At 47.7% G+C, this 21,486-nt stretch overlaps 1 protein-coding gene across 1 annotated transcript in view; it reads right to left on the minus strand.

Moving 5' to 3' along the window:
* The window catches only part of NDUFV2 (NADH:ubiquinone oxidoreductase core subunit V2), a 77,350-nt gene extending 56,814 nt beyond the window's left edge, over nt 1-20,536 (minus strand). Inside the window, exons 1-2 of the mRNA XM_082257366.1 lie at nt 20,408-20,536; nt 7,619-7,678 (exon numbers count right to left, since the gene is read on the minus strand). Of these exons, the coding sequence (XP_082113492.1) occupies nt 7,619-7,678; nt 20,408-20,449 (102 nt within the window). The 5' untranslated portion in view covers nt 20,450-20,536. The remainder of the gene's footprint in view (nt 1-7,618; nt 7,679-20,407) is intronic.
* Nucleotides 20,537-21,486: the final 950 nt, after the last annotated feature.

Genomic DNA, 21,486 nt, shown 5'->3' on the forward strand with positions numbered 1-21,486 from the left:
CCCTCCCCATATCCACAGTTTGTCGTGGTGTCTGATCTGCTTGCCTTAGGGCCTGTGTTGACCAGTTTTTATAGACAAACGCAGCAAACTTTTGACATCCATTTGAGATGCTTCTCGAGATCATTTAGAACTCACTACAGATGCATTGACCAGCAGCTACTTTTGCATTCACATAGATCGGTATGAAGAGAGAAGCAGTTCTGATGCGAACAAAAGCTCAACTTTTATCAATTAAAATAAACATGTTATACTTATCTGTTCAGTGCAATGCTTTTATACAGAGCAATCCTAATCCTCCTCTTCTGGGGGTCACCCACCAACGTTCCTGACTCCTACTCTTCAGCAAGTACCCCCATAGAAAGATGATATCTATGGGGGCATTTGTGCGGGCTCGCTCCCAAGCGGTGTTAATTTAGTTGACGACTAAAATAGGACTAAAACAATTCAGGACTAAAAATTGCATTCTAGTCAAAAGACTAGAACCAAATTGAAATTTAAAATCAAAATTAACATTGCTCCCGACCTGCCCCGTTTGTGCCTATTGACCCGCCTTCCCATTCCCTCATTACAGAATTATGACTGCCAATGCAGGCCTAACCAATGCATTTCGGACAAACTCCTTTTTTCTCTAAAACGCGTTGGTTGGTCCTGTGTTTACAGTCATACAGGCAAGCTTCTAAGAAAGAAATTTAAGTGGATGTAAACCTGACTCATGAAATTAGACCTAAGCAAATCTATCTGTAGTGTTTTCTTATCTCTCCTCAAAGCCCTGAGTCCCATGGCTTTCTTCTGTTCACTTCTTCTGTTATTAGCATGATAACTTCTGACAAGTTCTCCGTCAACGGAGATAAACCAGGCTGAAATTTGTATTGTGGAAGGTTGCCATTAATAGATTAACAGGGAGCTTGTCTTGTCACAGCAGAGCTATTCATGTTTCTGCCTATGTGGAGTGGGGATGTGTGCCTTTCCTCCAACCAGCTGTCAGACAGTGTAAGGCAGGGGTGTCCAAACGATGGCCCTCCAGCTGTTCAGGAACTACAATTTCCATCATATCTAGTTATGTCTGTGAATGTCAGAGATTTACAATGCCTCATGGGAATTGTAGTTCCTGAACAGCTGAAGGGCCATAGTTTGAACACCCCTGGTGTAAGGCTTTACTACACTCCCAGTGCTGAACAGGAAGAGAAAATTCATAACAAGATGTGCACTTTCAAAAGAATATATAAAGCTGAAAACAGCAGATATGCATGAAAAAGGTTATGTAGGGAGATTTGTTTAATCTCTGTGTATCATCTGAGGCTGTTCACTTCACTGGGTATATGAAAGGGTTTACATACACTTTGTAAAACAGCCATGCTTTTGTTTTAAAATAATTTTATTGGTTTTGAAACACAGTAAAGATTGTACATATGTTTTCACTAGGATGTTATGTTATTTTCTGTTATTTTTGGCTAAAAAAAATCCCGAATGAGGAAATATATGGTTTCTTATTAGTTGTTGTAGGTATGTTGACAACTTATCAGAGCCCATATATCACTATAAGCGTCTTCTCACAATGCAAGTCTCTGAGTTTGCTAATTGATTGAGAACAGACTTTTGTGACTTATGTGGTTGAGTTCTTAGCTCAACCAAAGAGTGTAATTGCAATGAGCCAGGGAGGCCTTCCTCTAGCTACTAATTTACAAATCTCTATATTTAAAATGTATGCAAAGCCAACATTTTTTCTGTAGCTTTAAATAAAAAAGGGGAGAGTTATCCCTACCAGGTTATTTTTTACCATCTATGTACTATTAAGGAGATTTCCCTTTACTTTCTGCAACTAGAACAGGAACTCCACTCTGACAGTTGGCCCTGGAACATTAGCCCTATGGAAAGATTGCCCCCTCACCTCTTGTTTTGGGGACAATGCCAACACTGAATTTCCCCTTCTCTGTGACAATGGTGACCAGCACAAAGTGTAGTGATTTCCCCAACGGCAACAAAGACAACGCAAAAAATGAAAAAAAGTTTTGCCTAGAGTTACACTTCAATAGCAAATCAGGTAGGCCCGAATAGTCCCCCACACAGGAGGGGGGGGGGGGGGTCACATCAGGACAGAGGGAAACCCTGGAGTGTGAGGGTCCGACCATCACAGAGAGAGGGCCCACGTCAAAATCCGCCAGGAAAGGGGGGTGTAACGACTACTCACCATACCGGGAACACAGGCGGGCGCCATCTCATGACAGGACCCCACGCCACCGGAGTAGGGAGGCTGTCGGCCAAATGGGCCCGTCCAGTGGGACTGTCACGGAGCTAAGGCCTGCATGTGCTCGTTGGCCAGACTGGGGTGACGGCTGGATATGGGGGTCCAGTCTGTTGCCCAGCCCGGCGTATTTGTTTGAAGATCTCAGAGGAAAAATGTTCCGGAGGAAAAAAAAAAAAAAAAAGGAAGGACTGGCTAAAAAAAATCTATATAAAAAAAAAAAATTACTTTCATGCCAGGACCAAGATCCCAGCAAAGAACTAGTTCTTACTCCTCCCGACTAGGCAGAAAAAAAACTGACACCCTATGCAGGAAGAAAGGGTATACCCCCAGGGACTGCCCATAGGCGTAGCCAGAAATTCTTTCTGCCTAGTGTCCTACTCCTGTAGTGGGCAATATTACCCTACTGATATGCATCAGATGACTGCGTCTGTCAATGAACAATACAGAATTAAGCTTTAGGTTCATCTTTACAAATGTTTCTTAAAAGGTGCCTATGCGTCACACTGCCCCCAATGTATTAAAATCCTGTGCCCCGTTCCCCAAACAAATGCCCACCTCTTCAGCTGCAGACACCACTGTCCTCCCAATCCACCCTACAGATGGCTGGGTGCACCCAGTGCTGTAAATTCACGAATCAGCACCCATGGCCTCCCTCCCCACCCGCACATGAGCGGTCAGCTGAAGAGGTGGGCATTTGTTTGGGGAACAGAGCAAGGTATTTTAACCGCTTACCGACCACCTCACGTAGGAGTACGACGGCAGAGCGCTCTAGTACGTAATCCGGCACTTCCAGGTACGGGGAGTGCCAGCTGCGATGTGATTAGTCAGCACATTAACTTGTTTATTAGGAAAAATTTAAGTTGCATATACCCTATACATACACCATGTGAAAACATAGGTTATAACAATCAGAGCAAGTACAAAAGCAATATTTGTGGAAATGGACTGGCAACAAGGTACATATTCATGCATCTGGCAATAATTATCAGGCTGGCAATGAAAAGAAACAACAGCAAGCAAACCAGAGTATTTAAAAAATAGGTCTATTGATTTGCTTCCCAAATTGGGAAAGCCATAAACCCCTGAAATTTCAAGCAAAGAGTAATGTCACTAGGGCTACAACTAACAATTATTTTCATAATCAATTAGTTGGCAGATTATGGTTTTGATTAATCAGATAATAACCTTAAAAAAAGTGTGATGTATATATTAGTAATGTAAAGTTTAAAAAAAAAAAAAGGCAATTTATTCCTAAATCTATATGCAGTGGTAAATATAAATAACTAACTATATGGTTAGGGAGCAAAATCTCTAATCCATTTCTGAGAATAAACAGACAGTAGAGATACTGTATATTAGGGGGTTCGCATCTTCACTGGTGCAACAACTTCTAAAACAATAAATCACAGTCCCACGCCACTGTAAATTTATCTCCGCGCTTCAGGAAGCACCAGCTAATCGTTGGAAAAAATGTATACCAAGTCAGAGATATTTAAATTATCTGTTAAACAAACTCCAGCTGGGACTGCTGCAATGCCACTGCCACAGATGACCCCCAGAAATAGCAGATGGGTTACTGTAGGTTCTGGAAGACTTAGAGTGGTGGATAGAAGACATGTCCCACAGTCGGTGGTTCTCCAAAATTCATATGCAGCACTCTCAGAATGTAAGGACAACATGGATATGGACTCAAGCACAGAGGGTGAGAAACCATCGACTCCTATGTCTAATGTATGCAAGACTGCAGCCAAGGACAAAAAAGATAAAGTGAAGTCTCAAAGGAAGCAGCTGTTGCTGGGTGATTCAATCATAAGAAGTGTGGAGCTTAAAGAAAAAATGGTTTTGTGAGATGTCTCCCTGGTGCTACTGCTAGACGAGATAGAAGACGTATTATTAGTATTGTTAAGCAAGCAAAGCAGGAAGGGGACGTGGATGTTCTTGTCCATCTAGGGACAAATGACCTTGCTTGCAATGAAGTGTCAGAGGTGAAAAAATCTTTTATCACACTTGGAAATGACATACAGGATTTTGCATCCACCATTTCATTTTCTGAAGTTCTGCCTGTGCATAATGTTCAGAATGATAGGCAGAGGCGCATAAAGGAGTTCAACATATGGCTTAGTAAATGGTGTCAAGAGCAAGGATTTGGCTTTGTTTCTCATGATAGCTCTACTTGGAATAGAAAGGAACTGTACAAAAAAAGATGGTTTGCATCTTTCTCTCAAAGGAACAAATGTACTTAGTGAACAACTCCAAGAATTTGCAAAAGAGTATTTAAACTAGGAAGGGGGGGGCAAAAGAGTGGAAATACAAGAGTCCAATTGCCCCCCGAAACAATGCCAGAACAGGTCAGAAGCACAGAGGTTAAGACATGATAAGCTCAGAGTCCTGTCTACAAATACTCGCAGTTTAGGTAAAAAAATCAATGAACTTGGGTCAATAATGGCATCTGAGAATGTAGATTTAGTGGCTGTTACGGAGACATGGTTTAATGAAAGAAATGACTGGGACATAACCATACCAGGGTACTCTTTATACAGAAGAGACAGAGAAGGCAAGAAAGGAGGCTGACCTAGGCAGGCCATAGACGATTCGAATTTCGTTCGAAAATCGTAAATGGCAGTGTTATCGAACGATTTTCGTATCGTTAGTGTGGTATGTAAAACGTTTGATTTTCGTACGACAGCAAAAATTCACATATCCAACATGTTGGGTTTTTTTGCGAAAATCGGCCAAATTTCTTATCATTAGTGGGGGAGTTGTATGATTTCGCCTAACAAAACACAGAACAGTAGGGAGTGTGTCCGGTAGAGATGTGGTTAAAAGGCACAAAAAAATAGTGTTTTGTCGTACGATTGTCGGCTCACATTGATGGTACACTCGATGATGTGCACGAGTGCCGCTTTCGTTTATCGAACGATAAATCGTACGCAATTCGAATAGTCTATGGCCTGCCCTAGTCCAGTACAATACAACTACCTTTCTGGCATAGTACAGTAGTAGTCCTAAAAACACTTTCATTTTGTTAGGAAAATCAACATCCTCAACATTATACTTTTAAAGAAAATATAATATATTTTCAATCTTGCAGATGCACGTGTGAAAAGATCAGCTGGGTACAAATTTATGCAAATGTGGTAAAGCAAAAATAAGCCCGTCCTTAGATGAGGTGTCCGCATAATTTTTTCATTTTTTAGGCTTTTTGTCTTATTATTATTTTTTTTTTTTTTTTTTAAATCGGGTAATCCTGTGAAGACAACTCATCCTTTCCTAGGGTGGCTACGACCACTCACTCCCCTGTATCTATTTGGGTAACCATGGTTTCCACCCAAGCTGGACTTTAAATAGGTCTGCATTTGTTCGTCTCCATTACTTGGAGTAAAGTTCCTCTTAAACAACTTGCCGACAGCGGGGATGCCAAACCACGTGACCGGCGGTCGCGACCGCCGCCGGGCACCCGCGACCGCCGCCGGGCACCCGCGATCGTTCCCCGCGATTGTTCCACAGCTGACCGTTCTCTCTAAAATGATCACAGAGTGCCTGTGATCCTTCTATATAGGATCACAGGTCTCTATGATCATTTCGCAAGTCCCTCCCCCCACAGTTAGTAATCACTCCCCTAGGCTCACATTAACCCTTTCATCACCCCCTAGGTTAACCCCCTCCCTGCTAGTGACATTATTACAGTAACAGTGCATATTTTTAGCACCAATTATTGTAGTAATGTCACTGGTCCACTCAAAAGTGTCAAAAATGTCAGTTAGGGGTCCGATCTGTCCGCTGCAATGTTGTAGTCGCGCAAAAATTTCAGATAGCCGCCATTACTTGTAAACAATTAAAAATTACATTAATCTTCCCCTAGTTTGTAAACGCGATACGTTTTGCGCAAACCAATCAAAATACGTTTACTGCGATTTTTTTTTACCAAAAATATGTAGCAGAATACAAACTGGCCTAAAAGGATGAAAAATTTAGATTTTTTAATTTTCTTTTGGAAAGGTTATATAGCAGAATGTAAAAAAAAAAAATAATATTATATATATATATATATATATATATATATATATATATATATATATATATATATATATATATATATATATATATATTTTTTTTTTTTTTTCCAGAATTGTCACTCTTTTTTTGTTTAGAACGCAAAAAAAAAACAAAAACAAAAAAAAAAAAAAAAAACGCACAGGTGATCAAATACCACCAAAAGAAAGCTCTATTTGTGGGGAAAAAAGGACATCATTTTTTTTCAGGACAGGGTCACATTAAAATAACGCAGTGCCGAATCGCATAAAATGGCCTGGTCATTAAGGGGGCAAATCCTTCCGGTCCAGAACTGATTAATTATGCATTTTTTTAGAGCGAAAATCTGTTTCATCTTCAGTAATAAATATGTCTCACTTTGCAATCTGTCGCACTTGACTGCCCAGGAATACAAACACACGGATCTGTAAACCTTCCTCAGAGACTCTTCTGCACATGAGGCAGCCTGATTTGCAATAGTGTCACTAATTTTCTTTATAATCATCCCCCACTATATTTTGCCTTTAAATTGCTTAAAAGATACAATCATCTTTTAACAAAAAATAATAAATTCACATTTTTTTGCAAGTAAAAAAAATGTACATATTACGATTTTTTTTTTGGGAGCCTGTAAAGCATTGCACTAACAATCAGCAGACCGCTGGTACCATGTAAGACTCTTGTAGACCTGTCAGTGTCTGTTCACTCGTACAGGGAAGCAGATACTCACTGACAGGAAGAAAGAATGAACTGCCACAGTGCTCAACTTGTAGTTTACCATCCGCAGAAGACTGTGAATAAATTACCTGGCCAGGCAGGTGTTTGCCCGCTGTCTCGGGGTGGGGGGGGGCGAGGGGAGGCTGAGGCTGCTGGAAAAGGTTACATGTGCCAACCTAAACATGGGTGGAACATGTTCCAAAAGGTGAACTTATCCTTTAAATGCCCAATAAGACGGAACTTCTCTGCATCTCCCATATCAATCTTTTTTTCATCTCATGGCTTTCAACTGTGTTTTGGATCTTGAATTTTACTGGACTGAACTTGGCTTTTAAGAAGAGTTAATAAAATTATAATTATTTTATTTATATTTATTTTAAATATACAAGTTTCTCAATTACATCCCTATTTTGGAATATTGAAAGTAACTAAAACAGAAGAGTTAGGTGGGTAGGTAATACAAAGGCAGCATGCCTGTCATGGTGACAAGCTTCTTGACTTGAATGAGTGTTTATTTCTACAGATTATCAATGGATTAGCAGGTCTGGTAGAAGACAGCCAAAGAGCCACAGGATTTGAAGATTATTGGAGACAGACATCTGGTTAAAAGGAAAACAAACTCACCACAAAAGAAGCTCCTCCTGCTCCAGTGCATCTTGCTGTATTGTGCAGATATCGCCTGACCTTAAAAGAAGAAAAATAATTTTGCTAATTTTTTGTTTTTAATCTGTAAACTTTGCAATTACAAATCAGCATTACATTTTTATACATATATTAATACTTTGATTAATCCATGATATGTTGATCTCAAGATAAGCAGTAAAATGCAAAGGTGACCTAATAGGAAGTTCTACAGCCCCAAGATTTATTTTATGTTCTTTAGTGACCAGCCAATGTTATCTACTCCAATTGCTTTTATTCAAAATAGCTTGTATCAACCATCAGTCTTCTAGAATACTGCATATGTAAGAGCACCAGAATCCCTGGGAGACATCTGCCGATTTATGATAAAACAGTATGGTGACTCCTGAAGCCTCAGAACCACTTGCAGGGGTAGATAAGAGCACCAGAAACCTACATTTACATGCCAACTAAAATTCCTTCTGCCTGGTATCCATCTTTATAGACAGGCTTCCTCTCCTAAATGTCCAAGGGATATCTGGGGTCTAGGGCTTTAACCCTTTCGGTGCCAGGTCCAAACAGGCCCGCATCACCAATTTCAGCTGGCCAGGTCTGTACGCTGTATGGACCTGGCATTCCTTCTTCAGTGACCATGAGCTTATAGCAAAATGGTTTAGTGAACTCTGCTGAACAAACCAATAGCTCTGATTAGTGGCTAGCAACCCGACGATTAGAGCTATTCACCTAAAATGCGATTGCCCCCTCACCTGCTACAGCTTCTTTGCCCCATTTCCTCCTGCTTACTGCTACCCCTCCACATCCCTACTGCACTGGCTGCTAAAACGCCCCCCACCTGCCCTTTACTGTCCACTTTCTCTGCTTCACTTATCCCCTGCAGCTTCAATTCTCTTCCCAATCCCTCAGGATCACCCCTGACCCCATCAATCTCCTGTGGCTCCCGTGCAATTTCCCGGTCTCTCTGCCTCTCCATGTGGGTGAATGCCCCTGAACTCACACTGTCTGCGTTTCGGGAAATGCACCTACACCTGCACAGATGTCATAGGGAGCAGAGGCTTTCTTTGCAGATGCTGCATCCAAAATGACATGAATAGCATTGCCTGCCTAGGGATGTATAGAACTGTGCAGGTAAACATGGCCCTCCATAGACATACTCTTTGGTAGGAATTTTGTAAGTTATGTTGCGCTTGTGTGTGCAAATGAGGATTTAAGTATTTTGGTTTTTTTTTTGTGTGTGTGAAAATAGCAATTTGATAAACATTTGCAGAAATATCATGGGGCCCTAAAAAGGCAAGGTGAACGACAGGATAACGCCACCAGTTCCCGACACCCTGCGAGTAGAGGTGATAGCCACCAAACAGGCCACCTTCTGGGACAGCGTAAGCAAGGGAATCTCCTGATAATTTTTAAAGGGAGGCTTCTAGAGGACTGAAAACACCAAAATTGAGGTCCCAAGGCGGCAACAAAGACCACACTGTAGGAACCAAATGTCAGACACCCTGAAGAAAGGTAAGCACCAGTGAGTGAGTGGCCAAAGGTCGCTGGAAGAAGACCGCCAAAGCCGACACCTGGCCCCTGATAGTACTCAAGGCTAATTTCTGTTCAATCCCCCATTGAAGGAAGGTCAAGATCAGAGCCACCGAGAAGGAGCGAGGATGAACCCCAAGAGACTCACACCACGCAATGTACGTCTTCCACGTACCATGGTAGATCCTCCTAGAATATGATTGCTTAGCTTTTAACAGTGTAGGAATCACTGACTCTATCCTTCAGCATCTGATGTTCAACAGCCAAGTGGTCAAGGCCAGCAACTATAAAGCAGGATGGAAGATCGGTCCTTGGGACAGCATATCCTCCCAAAGAGGAAGCTTCCAAGAAATGTCGGCGACCAGCCGCACCAGATCGGCATACCAAGCTCGGCGAGGTCAGTCTGGAGCCACTAAGATGACCGGAATCCCTTCCGCCTTGATCCTGCGTAGAAGTATCGGCAGAAGGTTGAGAGCAGGGAAGGCGTAAATCAGACGATACTGACCCCATGGGGCCACCAGCGAGTCTGTAGCGTCTGCCAGAGGATCCTGTGACCGAGCCACAAACCTCTGAACCTTTCTGTTGAGCCGAGATGCCAACAGATCCAGCTTGGGGGTGCCCCACCCAAGACACAACTGATTAACCCCTCCCCTTGGCCCAATGCCTGCCAACTGAGGTAATACGCCTGCCAGCCCGGGAATGTGAACAGTGGTGAGGGCTGGAACAAACTGTTCTGCCCACCTTAGAATGCCGGCTACCTCCAGAGCCGCCAGGACACTTGTGCCCCCTTGGTGATTTACATAAGCCACGGCCATGGCACTGTTCGATTGAATGCACACTGGACAACCCTGAAGACGATCCGTTTAATGGTCCAGACACAGTCTGATTGCTTGGTGATCCAAGACATTGACCGGTAGTCTGGACTCTTCCAGCGTCCAGATCCCCTGAGCAGAATGCTTGCCGAAAGCTTGCTTGGCAGAAGACGCCTCCCAAGCCAGACAGGCTGGCATCTGTGGTGACCACTGTCCAATACAAGGGGAGGAAGGATTTGCCCAGCTAAAGCGCCGAAGAACGAAGCCACCATATCAGGGACTCCCTTGTTCCCAACTCCGTTGGATCTGATTGTCCAGAGACTGCGGAGTCTTTTCCCATTTGGTCAGAATCACCCTTTGCAGGGACCTGGAACTGTGCAAACTAAACTGCCTCGAAGGTAGACGCCATCAGTCCAGCACCCGCATGCAAGTCCGGAGGGATGACCATCTGTTGGACAGCAGGAGACGAATCGCAGCCTGCAATTTCTGGAGTTTGTCCAGAGGAAGGAGCACTATGGCTAAGGCCGAGTCCAGAGTCAGGCCCAGATAGTCCAGCTTTGTGGACGGAACCAGGGCAGACTTCTGAAAATTCAGAATCCTGCTGAACTCCAGGTTTTCCACCAGAGCAGAAGGAGACTACGCTCGCAGAACAAGATCATCCAAGTAGCCCAGTACTGCACTCCCCCGTTGGCATAGCAAAGCTAGCACCGGGACTATCACTTTTGTGAAGACCCGAGAACCAGAGGCGAGACCAAAGGATAACCCCACAAACCGATAATGCTCCTCTTCCAAGGCAAAGCGGAGGAAGCGCTGGTGACTGGCACATATTGGAATGTGAAGGTAAGCATCCTTGATGTCGATAGAGGCGAGGAAATCCCCCCTGACGCAGGGATGCCACCACCGTGCGCATGGATGCCATTCTGAACTTCTGCACCCGCACAAAGCAGTTCAGCGCCTGGAGGTCCAGGATTGGACGCACTTTGCCTTCCTTCCCGGGAACTGTAAACAGGTTAGAGTAAAAACCTTAAAAACATTCCGAAGTCAGAACCAGGACATCACCCTTTGATGTAACAGGTCTTGTACAGCCCCAAACACACCCTGCAAGCGGTCCGGGGACAGGCACAAGTTGGAAGGTAGAACCTTTCCAGGGGACAAGAGCAAAACTTGATCGTGTAGCCAGACTGATTGATTTTGTGGACCCACTTGTCTTGTGCCAGAGAAGTCCACGGGTCCGGAAACCAGGGAAGACATCCCCCCACCCTCATTTCATGCTGAAGGAGCCTTGTCTGTGGGTCTGGAGAAGCCCACTCTCGGCTTGCCACACAAGGTTCGTTTGGATCCTCGAGGGGAGGACCTGAAAGGCTTTGAGCCCTTGTCAGTCGACCCAGAGGGACGACAAACCTTCTTATGAGCCGAAAAAGAAAGGCCCACATCTACGACGAGGCTCCTTGCCCTTAGTAGCCTAAGAAAAGTATTCTCCCCCCTGTGAGCTCTTTTATGATGTCATCCAGGGTAGCTCCAAACAGGCGATCTCCTTGAAAGGGAAGAAGATCAGTCAAGGCCTTTTTAGAAGTCTGGTCCACAGACCAACATTTAAGCCAAAAGACACGCTGAAGGACCACTGCCAAAACAGAGAGCCAAGCCACTAGGTAAGTTGCATCCAGAGGCATCACAGAAAACCTGCAGCCCCTGGACCAGCTGGTCCGCCAGCTCAGCAAAGTTTGCGACACCAGGGGAATGGTGAATACTGGCCTCCATGCCGAACCAGTCAGAGTGTACATATTGCGGGCCACAGCCCCTGCCTTCCTGTCAGTCAGATCCTTAAAGGCCAGGGACTCTTCAACCGGAATCATGGTTGTCTTGTTCAACCTTGACACCGGAGGGTCAACCACCGGTGGAACAGTCCACTTCTTAAGGGACTGCTCATAGGGGTATCGCCTAGTAAAGTGCTTGGGGACCCCACAAGGACGTTTTGGTCATCTCCACTCTTCAGCGACAATTCTGTCAAAATAGGGGGGGGGGGGGGGGGGAAGCACCTTCACCGCTCTGGACGGCTTGTGAGTGCTAAATGGAACCTGCGCCTCCGTCGCAGCTGCATCCTCCATCTTCAAGGTCTCAGGCACAGATACAATCAATGCTTCCACCAGCGCCTTTTCTTGCATGGTTGCAGATGTGGAGGAATACTCCTATCAAAGGATTCAGGGCGTGCGGTTGCAGACCCAGCAGGGTGACCCACATCAGCGGCGGCCAAAACAGATTTAGAATCTGTTGCAACAGATGAGGCACCGGTAGGCCGGTGGCGATTTTTGCTAGCTTGTCACCCTAAGACCACCTCCACCAGGGACAAAAAATAACTCAAGGACCGCCGTAAGTGCATCAATGTATGGTTGGGACCGGAGAGCTCCGCAGCCTCAGACAGGGGATCAGGTGGGGAGATGTGCTCCAAAGACTGCATGAGTCACCAGGGGAACCCCACAAAAAGTGTAAAACACTGCAAAAGACAACCCCCACCACGCTGGCAGAACCACCCAGTTGCTAGGCACAAGCACCAAATGATCCTCAGCAGAGAGGGAGAATCCCACTAGACTCACCACCCAGCATAAACAGGCACCTGCAGCCACCAGTATAATCTGCACTCCATGCATGGTGATAAGAAAGAATCTGGGAGTCAGCACCAGGGGATGAGGAGGGGCTCCCACCGCTGAAATCGCCACGCACAGGGCTCCACTGTCAAAGCTGGCATTTTCAGTGGCAAACCACCACAAAATGGCCACCGGACAACACAAACATGGCCACCGCATATAGGAAAACACAGGCTACAACAAAATGGCGGCCCCATGCAGCACCACGAGGCTTACCTAGGCCTCAATGACAGACCCAGGCAGGACAGGAGGCCCTGGCAGCAGCCCCCACCAGGTACAACCGTTCCTGCACAGTCAATCATCCGGTCGCCAACAGCGCACCCCCCCCCCGGCCCCCATTGCCAGCATACCGCCCTCCTTCCACCCCAGGAGGTGGATCAGAACACCCAAACAGCCCCAACATATGTGGAGGGGGAGAGGGGAGTAAGATGGGGTTGCAGATGACAAGGGAGGGGTGCCTGATGGGAAGGAGGGGATACTGGGGGTCCGACTGTCCCAAGGAGGAGCCACGTCCATCCCAAAACCCTCCAGGGGGAGGAAGACAGCTACTCACCATACCAGGAACCAGGCAGACACCGCTGCAGACAGATCCCCTTTCCATGGAAATGGGGGGGGGGGGGTGAAAGGCAGGAGGAACACTGCGACTCGAGCCTAGACCCAAGCATATGCGACCTAGCGAGGCATTTAACTCGCAGGCCAGTCCCCATCCAGTGGGGCTATGACGCGGCCGACCTAGCGTGGAGCTAAGGTCTGCGCGCATGCTGGCCAGACTGGGGGGACCACTGGATCTAGATTATCCAGCCCATCACCCAGTTGATTGTAGATCTCACAGGAAAAACCCAGGAGGAAAAAAAGAAAAAAAAAAATTTATCAAAAGAAAAAAATGCCAGGACCAAAGATCCTAGCAAGGAGCTAGGTCCTTACTCCTGACTAGGCAGAAAGAAAAAAAAAAACTGAGGGAATTGCTGGCTGTGCGGAAAGCTGTGACCTATTAAATGCACAGGGCAAAGCCCGACACTCACAGGTGACAAAAACAGCATTAGGGTCCTTTCACACAGTCCGCATCCGCCGACTGAGCCGTTCTGCTCAGTGGGGGATTGATCCACCGATCCCTGCTGAGCAGGCAGATGACAGCTCCGTCTCGGCTCTGTGTGCGGAGATGGAGCTGTCAGATCCCTGCTGTCCTCTATGGGGGAATCAGATGAGAATGGACCGCCTGTTCGTTCTCATCCGATCTGCTGGACGAATGAAAAAACTGAATTTTTGTAAAATCTTACCTGTAAAATTCCTTTCTCTGAGTCCTCCGACAGTTGCCGCCGCCTCTAAGTCATCACTGTTGGGTATTGACTTCCGCTCTGCAGGAGTAGCTAGGCATATAGACTTAGTCAAAAGACAAAAGGCATTAGCATATACACACCCATGGGGGCTGTCCCATCTGGTCAATACCCCCCTGCAGTGACCACTCCCAACTCAGTTTGGTAGCATAGCAGTAGGTAACAAGAACCCCAAAAGAGGGGCGGGGGCGGCGACTGTCGGAGGACTCAGAGAAAGGAATTTAACAGGTAAGATTTTAAAAAAATTCAGTTTTCTCTTACGTCCTCTGACAGTCGCCGCCGCCTCTAAGTCATCACTGTTGGGATGTCCCAAAGCAGTATAGACATGAGGGGTGGGAGACGCAACCGTAGAAAAGGCAACGCAGTACCCACATCAGAGAAAGGAATCTTACATGCACCGTAAGAGAACCAACTGGGCAACCTAAAAGAAACAATGCTTAACAGGAGCAACAGCCCAGCAAAGCAAATGCCAACAGCCAGGGACCCAGAAAAAAAACACACAGGTCCATCATGGCACTGCCGCACTGAGAACCTTGCGGCCAAAGGAGGCATCAGCTGATGCCAGAACGTCTACTTTGTAAAAAAGTGTGCACCGACGACCAAGTCGCAGCCTTGCACACCTGGGCCACCGAGGCCCGATGCCAATAGGCCCAGGACGCACTCACAGATCTGGTAGAGTGTGCCTTAACAGGGAAGGGTGGAACCCGTTCCTTCAAGGCGTAAGCCTGTTCAATGGTCTGTCTGATCCATTTGGCAATAGTCGCTGCGGATGCAGCCATGCCCTTCCGAGGTCCCTCAGGAAGGACAAAGAGGGAATCCGTTTAACAAAAAGATTCCGTAGACGACAGGTAAACCCTGATCACCCTGACAACATCCAAGGAGTGCAGAGCAACCTCCTTAGGATGCTTAGGCTTCGTACAAAGCGAAGGCAGAACAATGTCCTCATTAATGTGGAACTCAGAGACCACCTTAGGAAGAAAGGAGGGCTGCGGACGCAAAACCACCTTATCCCGGTGAATCACCAAGTATGGAGAATGGCAAGATAACGCTGCCAGTTCCGACACTCTGCGAGCCGAAGTGATCGCCACCAAAAAGGCAACCTTCTTAGACAGCAGAGGCAAAGAGATATCCCGAATGTTTTCAAAGGGAGCACGTTGTAACATGGACAGAACTAAGTTCAAGTCCCACGGAGGTAAGGGCTCCTTCCTGGGAGGAGCCAAATGTCGCACACCTTGAATGAAGGTGCGAACCAGAGAATGAGACACCACAGGGCGTTGGAAAAGAATCACCAGGGTGGACACCTGGCCCTTGATCGTGGCCAGCGCCAGGCGCTGGTCCACTCCCGCCTGGAGAAAAGCCAATACTCTCGACACTGAGTACGAGCGAGGGGAGAACCCCCTGGACTCGCACCAGGCGAAGTAAGCCTTCCAGGTACGGTAATAGATCTTTCCAGAGGAGGACTTCCTAGCCTTGACAAGGGTAGGAATGACCTCAGAGGAGAGACCCCTGTCCCTCAGGACCTGGGTCTCAACAGCCAGGCCTTTAAAGCCAGCGACTGTAAAGCAGGATGGAAGATCGGACCCTGAGACAGGAGATCTTCCCGCATGGGCAGCCGCCACGGAGGCTCCACTGCCAGATGAACAACGTCGGCGTACCAGGACTGGCGTGGCCAGTCCGGAGCCACCAGAATCACCAGGTGTGGTTCCGAGGCTAGCCTGCGGAGGAACCTGGATAGTAACTGGATTGGGGGAAAGGCATACATCAGACGATACTGATGCCAAGGGGCCACCAACGCATCCGAGGCGACTGCCAGAGGATCGCGTGTTCTTGCCACGAACCTTTCCACTTTTCGGTTTAGTCGAGATGCGAACAGATCCACCTCCGGAGATCCCCACCTCGCACACAGCATTCGGAAGACCTCCGGGTGCAGGGACTATTCCCCCTGGTCCAGGGTCTGGCGGCTCAGATAGTCGGCCTGCCAATTCTCCACACCCGGAATGTGAACTGCTGAGATCGCTGGGACATGAGTCTCGGCCCACGATAGAATGTCGGTCACCTCCCGGGCTGCACGAGCACTCCTGGTGCCCCCTTGGTGGTTGATGTAAGCCACCGCGGTAGCATTGTCCGTCTGTACACAGACAGGAAGGCCCTGAAGACAGTCCAACCACTGGAAGAGACAGAGTTTTATCGCTCGCAATTCCAGCACATTTATCGGGAGGGAGGACTCCTCCTCCGACCAAGTGCCCTGGGCAGACAGGTTGCCCAGGACTCCACCCCAGCCCGACAGGCTGGCATCCGTGGTAATCACCATCCACACCAACGGACGGAAGGACTTGCCTTCCGCCACCGACGGGGACTGGAGCCACCACAGAAGAGCCAATCTGGTCTGACGACTCAAGGAGACACTCAGATCCAGGGACTGAGGCAGTCTGTCCCACCTGGCCAGGATCTCCGTCTGGAGAGCCCGCGTGTGAAACTGAGCAAAGGGTATCGCCTCGAAAGCTGACACCATCAACCCCAGAGACCTCATACAGGTTCTGAGTGACAAGGACAGGTTGTCCCTGAGGGACCCGATTTCGTCCTGCAAGGTCCGGAGCTTGTCCTCCGGCAAGAACACCTTTGCCTGAGCAGAGTCGAGAATCATTCCCAGATAGGGAAGACGAACCGATGGAGACAACGCCGATTTTTGATGGTCCATCCGAACTCGTGGAGCACCTGTACCGTGGTGGCCAGATCGTGCACTAGGTCCTGGCTGGCACGTGCGATCGTCCAGGTAACCCAAGGCCGCAATGCCCTGCGCCCTCAGTAGACCCAGAACCGGCGCCAGCACTTTGGTAAAAACCCTGGGTGCCGAAGCGAGACCCAAAGGTAACGCCACAAACTGGTAGTGGTCCTCTGCGATAGCAAACCGAAGGTACCGCTGATGACCTTCGAAAATGGGGATGTGCAGATACGCATCCTTCAGATCTATCGAAGCCAGGAATTCCCCTGGACTCAGAGAGGCCACCACCGAACGGAGAGACTCCATACGGAACTTCCGAACACGCACTTTCCCCTCCTTTCTGGGCACAGTGAACAGATTTGAATAAAACCCCCGAAACCTGTCCCGATGAGGCACTGGGACAATCACCCCCTGAGCAAGAAGGTCCTGTACCGCCTGGTGCAGGTCCTGCAGACGCACCGGAGGCAAGTGAAGATTTGAGGGAAAAAATCTGTCCGCCGGCCTGGAAAGGAATTCGATCTTGTACCCTGATCAAATGATTTCCTGAACCCACCTGTCCGATATTCGGAGCAGCCAAGGTTGAAGGAAACCGCGCAAACGTCCCCCCACCCATGAAATGGGTGAGGGCGCCCCTTCAGGCAGAGGCGGACTGACCCGCCGAGCCGGAATTACCCGACTTCTGCTTACCCGCCCAGGGCGTCTTCTGGTTGCCCTGGGCCTTGAAGGGCTTGCCCTTGGATTGGTTCCGAAAGGCACGAAAGGACCCCTGACCGGATCGAGACGCCGAACCCCGCTTGCCCCGAAAGAACTTGTTCTTCGGGTTCTGGGGCAGCATAGTGCTCTTGCCCCCCATGACGCCTTTCACCAGGGTATCCAACGCCTCGCCAAAAAGGCGAGAGCCAGCATAGGGAAAATCAGCAACTGTTTTCCGTGAGGACTGGTCGGCGGACCAGCTCTTCAGCCATATCAGTCGCCGGTTAAGCACCGCGACACTAGAGAGGCGAGCCACTAAAGGGGCCTCATTCAAGGCCGCATCACACAAATACATGACTCCTTGGTGGATCTGATCCACCATTTCCAGCCGGGCAGGCGGAACACCATCAGACACAAGGTTGCTCCTAAGCATCTTAGTCCAATCAGCCACCGCCTGAGCCACCAAAATGGACGCGAAAACGGGTTTGAGCAACGAACCCGCCACCGTGTAGGAATGGCGGGCTAGAGACTTCAACTGCCGGTCCGTAGGGTCCCGGAACACCAGAGTATCCTCGGAAGGAACCAAGGTAGCCTTGTTTAACACGGCCACAGTGTGATCCACCTGTGGAGGCACACACCATCGTGATTCCGTAGCCGGCGCAAAAGGATAAAGCAATTTGAACCGACTAGGTACCAGGAATGGACGTTTCAACGTGCGCCACATTTCATTAACAGTGTAATGAAATTCAGCTGGGCAGGGAAAAACCTGCGCCGACTTGCGGGTCCTGTGCGTCCCAAACGAGGACAACACCCGGAGGACTGGGCTCATCCTCCAAATGTAAAGTTTCCTTAACAGAAACAATTAACTCATCCATGGTCGCCCGTTCTTCAGGCGACCCTGGGGAGGAGGTATCAACCCCCTCCACCTCAGCCTCCCCCTCAGACCCCGGGGGGTCCAAGGATGAGCGGGACCCTGAAAAGGGCACGCTCGCAGCAGCAGCCATATCACCATCTGAATCAGAGGAGAGAGACAATCTAGCCCTCTTTTTTGCAGCACGTTCAGCCATCAGCATTTGCATATTAGACACCAAAGTCGCCACCACAGCAGCCAAATCAGGTCTCAGCGGGGCCACAGGAGAACTGGGAGCCCCCACCAGAGCTGGGGGGAATTTGCCATCCTGAGAATGTATTGCTCAAGGTTACAGAAAAAAACAGTGCAATAAAATGTGTACTGCCCTTTAAGATCGCTGCGGAATGTGCAGCCCACTGCTACAGCTACAGTGCCACCTCACGGCTGATGCGAGCAGGGATGGGTCATTCATAATGCCAGGGTGAACCATAGCTGAACGCTCAATGGCGGGCTGGAGGTCCATCTGACCCTTCTGCCCTGGAGAACCAGGGCGGTCAGTCCGAATCCCAGCACCGCATGATCCGTCTTCATCCGAAGAAACGACTAACACTAGAAGCTGACAAAATAAACAGCTAGTAAAGTAAGAGAAAAAAAACAGACATTTTCAAAGAAAATCAAATAAAGGATTAGGAAGGCTGAGACTGAAGCCCCAGCACAGGGAAGCCTGACTACTCCTGACGCTAGGCAGATTAAAACTGAGTTGGGAGTGGTCACTGCAGGGGGGTATTGACCAGATGGGACAGCCCCCATGGGTGTGTATATGCTAATGCCTTTTGTCTTTTGACTAAGTCTATATGCCTAGCTACTCCTGCGGAGCGGAAGTCAATACCCAACAGTGATGACTTAGAGGCGGCGGTGACTGTCAGAGGACGTAAGAGAAATAGGGTTTCCATCCGTCTGGATTTCACAGATAGGATCGGATAGCAGTGGATGTCAGCGGACATGTCTCCACTGATATCCGCTGTCCCATAGGGAGGCATGGAGCATCCAATCAGGTCCGCCTGAAAAATGTATCTGATCGGATCGTTTGTGTGAAAGGAACCTTAGGAATCAGCACATTATTAGGCTCCATTCACACCTTGAAATTGGAATTGCTGCGATTCCCAAGCGGCTGCAAATTGCGGTATTGCGGGATGTGCTTGCGATCCCATTATTTTCAATATCACCCAAATCGCATCACGATTTTGCCCCGATTGTTGCACGACGAAGCATGGCAAAATGGCACAAACAGAACCGCGGAACGCCCCTCACCTAAAAGAAGCTCCAGCATTTATTTTGGGCAACTGGTGTCCCACGATTTAGGTTGCGAGATTTGTCAAGACAACAATTGTGGTAAAATCACGTCACGATTGGGATGCCATTAAAAGTAATGTAAAAGCAAGCACGTCCCGCGATATGCAGCGATTCGGGTTTTGTGGGCAGATTTGCAGAGATTCCACCCAAAACTTGTCCTGTGACTTGGGACTGCAAAGTCGCATGACAACCTGTACCCATTGATTTCCAATGAGTACCGTTCATATCTGTGCGACTTCAAAGCAGTCCCTGCACCAAAGACCTCAAGATTACACAGGCATTGCTTCAAGTCGCACAAACGTGAAAGGGGCCTAAACACATTCCCCGCTGGCGCACATATACCTGCTCTTGCAGGACGAGGAATGTCTCGGCCGCTTATGATTGGTGGTGCACAGTGACAGCTTCTTGGTGGAATAGCCCAGGAGGGTTGGGACTTGGATCAGGACACATCTGAGCTCACCACCTATAGTAAATAATTATGATCTGTGTGTATGTATTGAGCCTGTGTTCATCTATTCTATACAAATCAATGTGAGGGTGTAAATAAGCCCCAGGAGAAGATGCAGCCATACTTCTCTGTGAACACCAAGGCTGACAGTCTCCTCATTTCTACACAAACACACTGGTTGCTATAGGCAACACACACCCCTCTGCTCCAGCAGCGTGCACAGTGATTGGGGGAGAGCAGTGCAGAGGGCACACACGGGGGATAGTATGAGCCGATCACTGAGGCCCGCACAACGCTGAAGGTCGCAGTGACAGCCGGTGTCCTTGCCACGGTCATAGGGAGACCAGGAGTCTTTACCCCACACACACGTCCCTCCGCCTCAACCCCACTCACCGACAGCGTCACCCCAGCCCGAAGCCTCGCACACAGGAGCATCGCTGCCCGGAAAATACAAGCCAACACCGGCAACCACGGCAGACAGGCAGCACTGCACGATCGCCGAACACACACCGCTCTACTCACAAGGACTCTGACAGGATATACAAGGCTAGAGCAGCCGAGCTTCGAGAAATCGCTGAGATCACATGACCCTCTCTAGCAAATGTGGTGATTTATCTGTTTTTATGTGTTCGGATATCAAATGCTGATATTTATTCCTTCCTTGCCTTACACACATAAGTGCAAAAAATGAATCCTTGTATAAAGTGAATACGGAAAAACATTTTTGACAATAAGAATGGATCTTTATGGGAATTTAAAAGCTTGTGTAAAAAAAAAAACCATCATGTCTCAATATATTACAAAGAATAGACTGGAATATTTAGTGTATAATATACTGTTATAGTTTTCAGAAAACCTCCCCCTTTAACCACACACCTACAGGGCACGGTCACCCCCTTCCTGCCCAGGGCAAGTTTCAGAGTTCAGCGCTGTCGCACTTTGAATAACAATTACGCAGTCATGCAACACTATACCAAAACACAATTTTTATAATTTGTTTTTAAACAAATAGAGTATACATTTGGTGGTATTTAATCGCCACTGGGTTTTTTATTTTTTTGCTAAACAAATTAAAAATCCTGAAAATTTTGAAAAAAATAGTTTTCTTCATTTCTGTTATAAAATTTTGTAAATAAGTACATTTTCTCCACTGATTTGCACTGATGAGGAGGCACTGATAGGCAGCAATGATGGGTATTGATAGGCGGCATTGACAGGCAATGATCGGCATCACTGACAGGCAGCACTGATGGGACTACTGCACTGATAATCAAAGCACTGATGATTATTGCCCTGATTATCAGTGTAGATACCCCATGTGTGGATTTGCCAGTTATTGGCTCTCCTCTCCTCTCTGATAACGGCAAATCCTCTTTACACTGTGATTAACTTTGATTGGACACAGCTGATCACGTGGTAAAAAAAACTGCTGTGATTGGCTCTTTACCACGATCTGTGATGAGCTGTGTCCC

Source organism: Pelophylax lessonae (genome assembly GCF_965119305.1).
Source record: "Pelophylax lessonae genome assembly, chromosome: 5".
Lineage (NCBI taxonomy): Eukaryota > Metazoa > Chordata > Amphibia > Anura > Ranidae > Pelophylax > Pelophylax lessonae.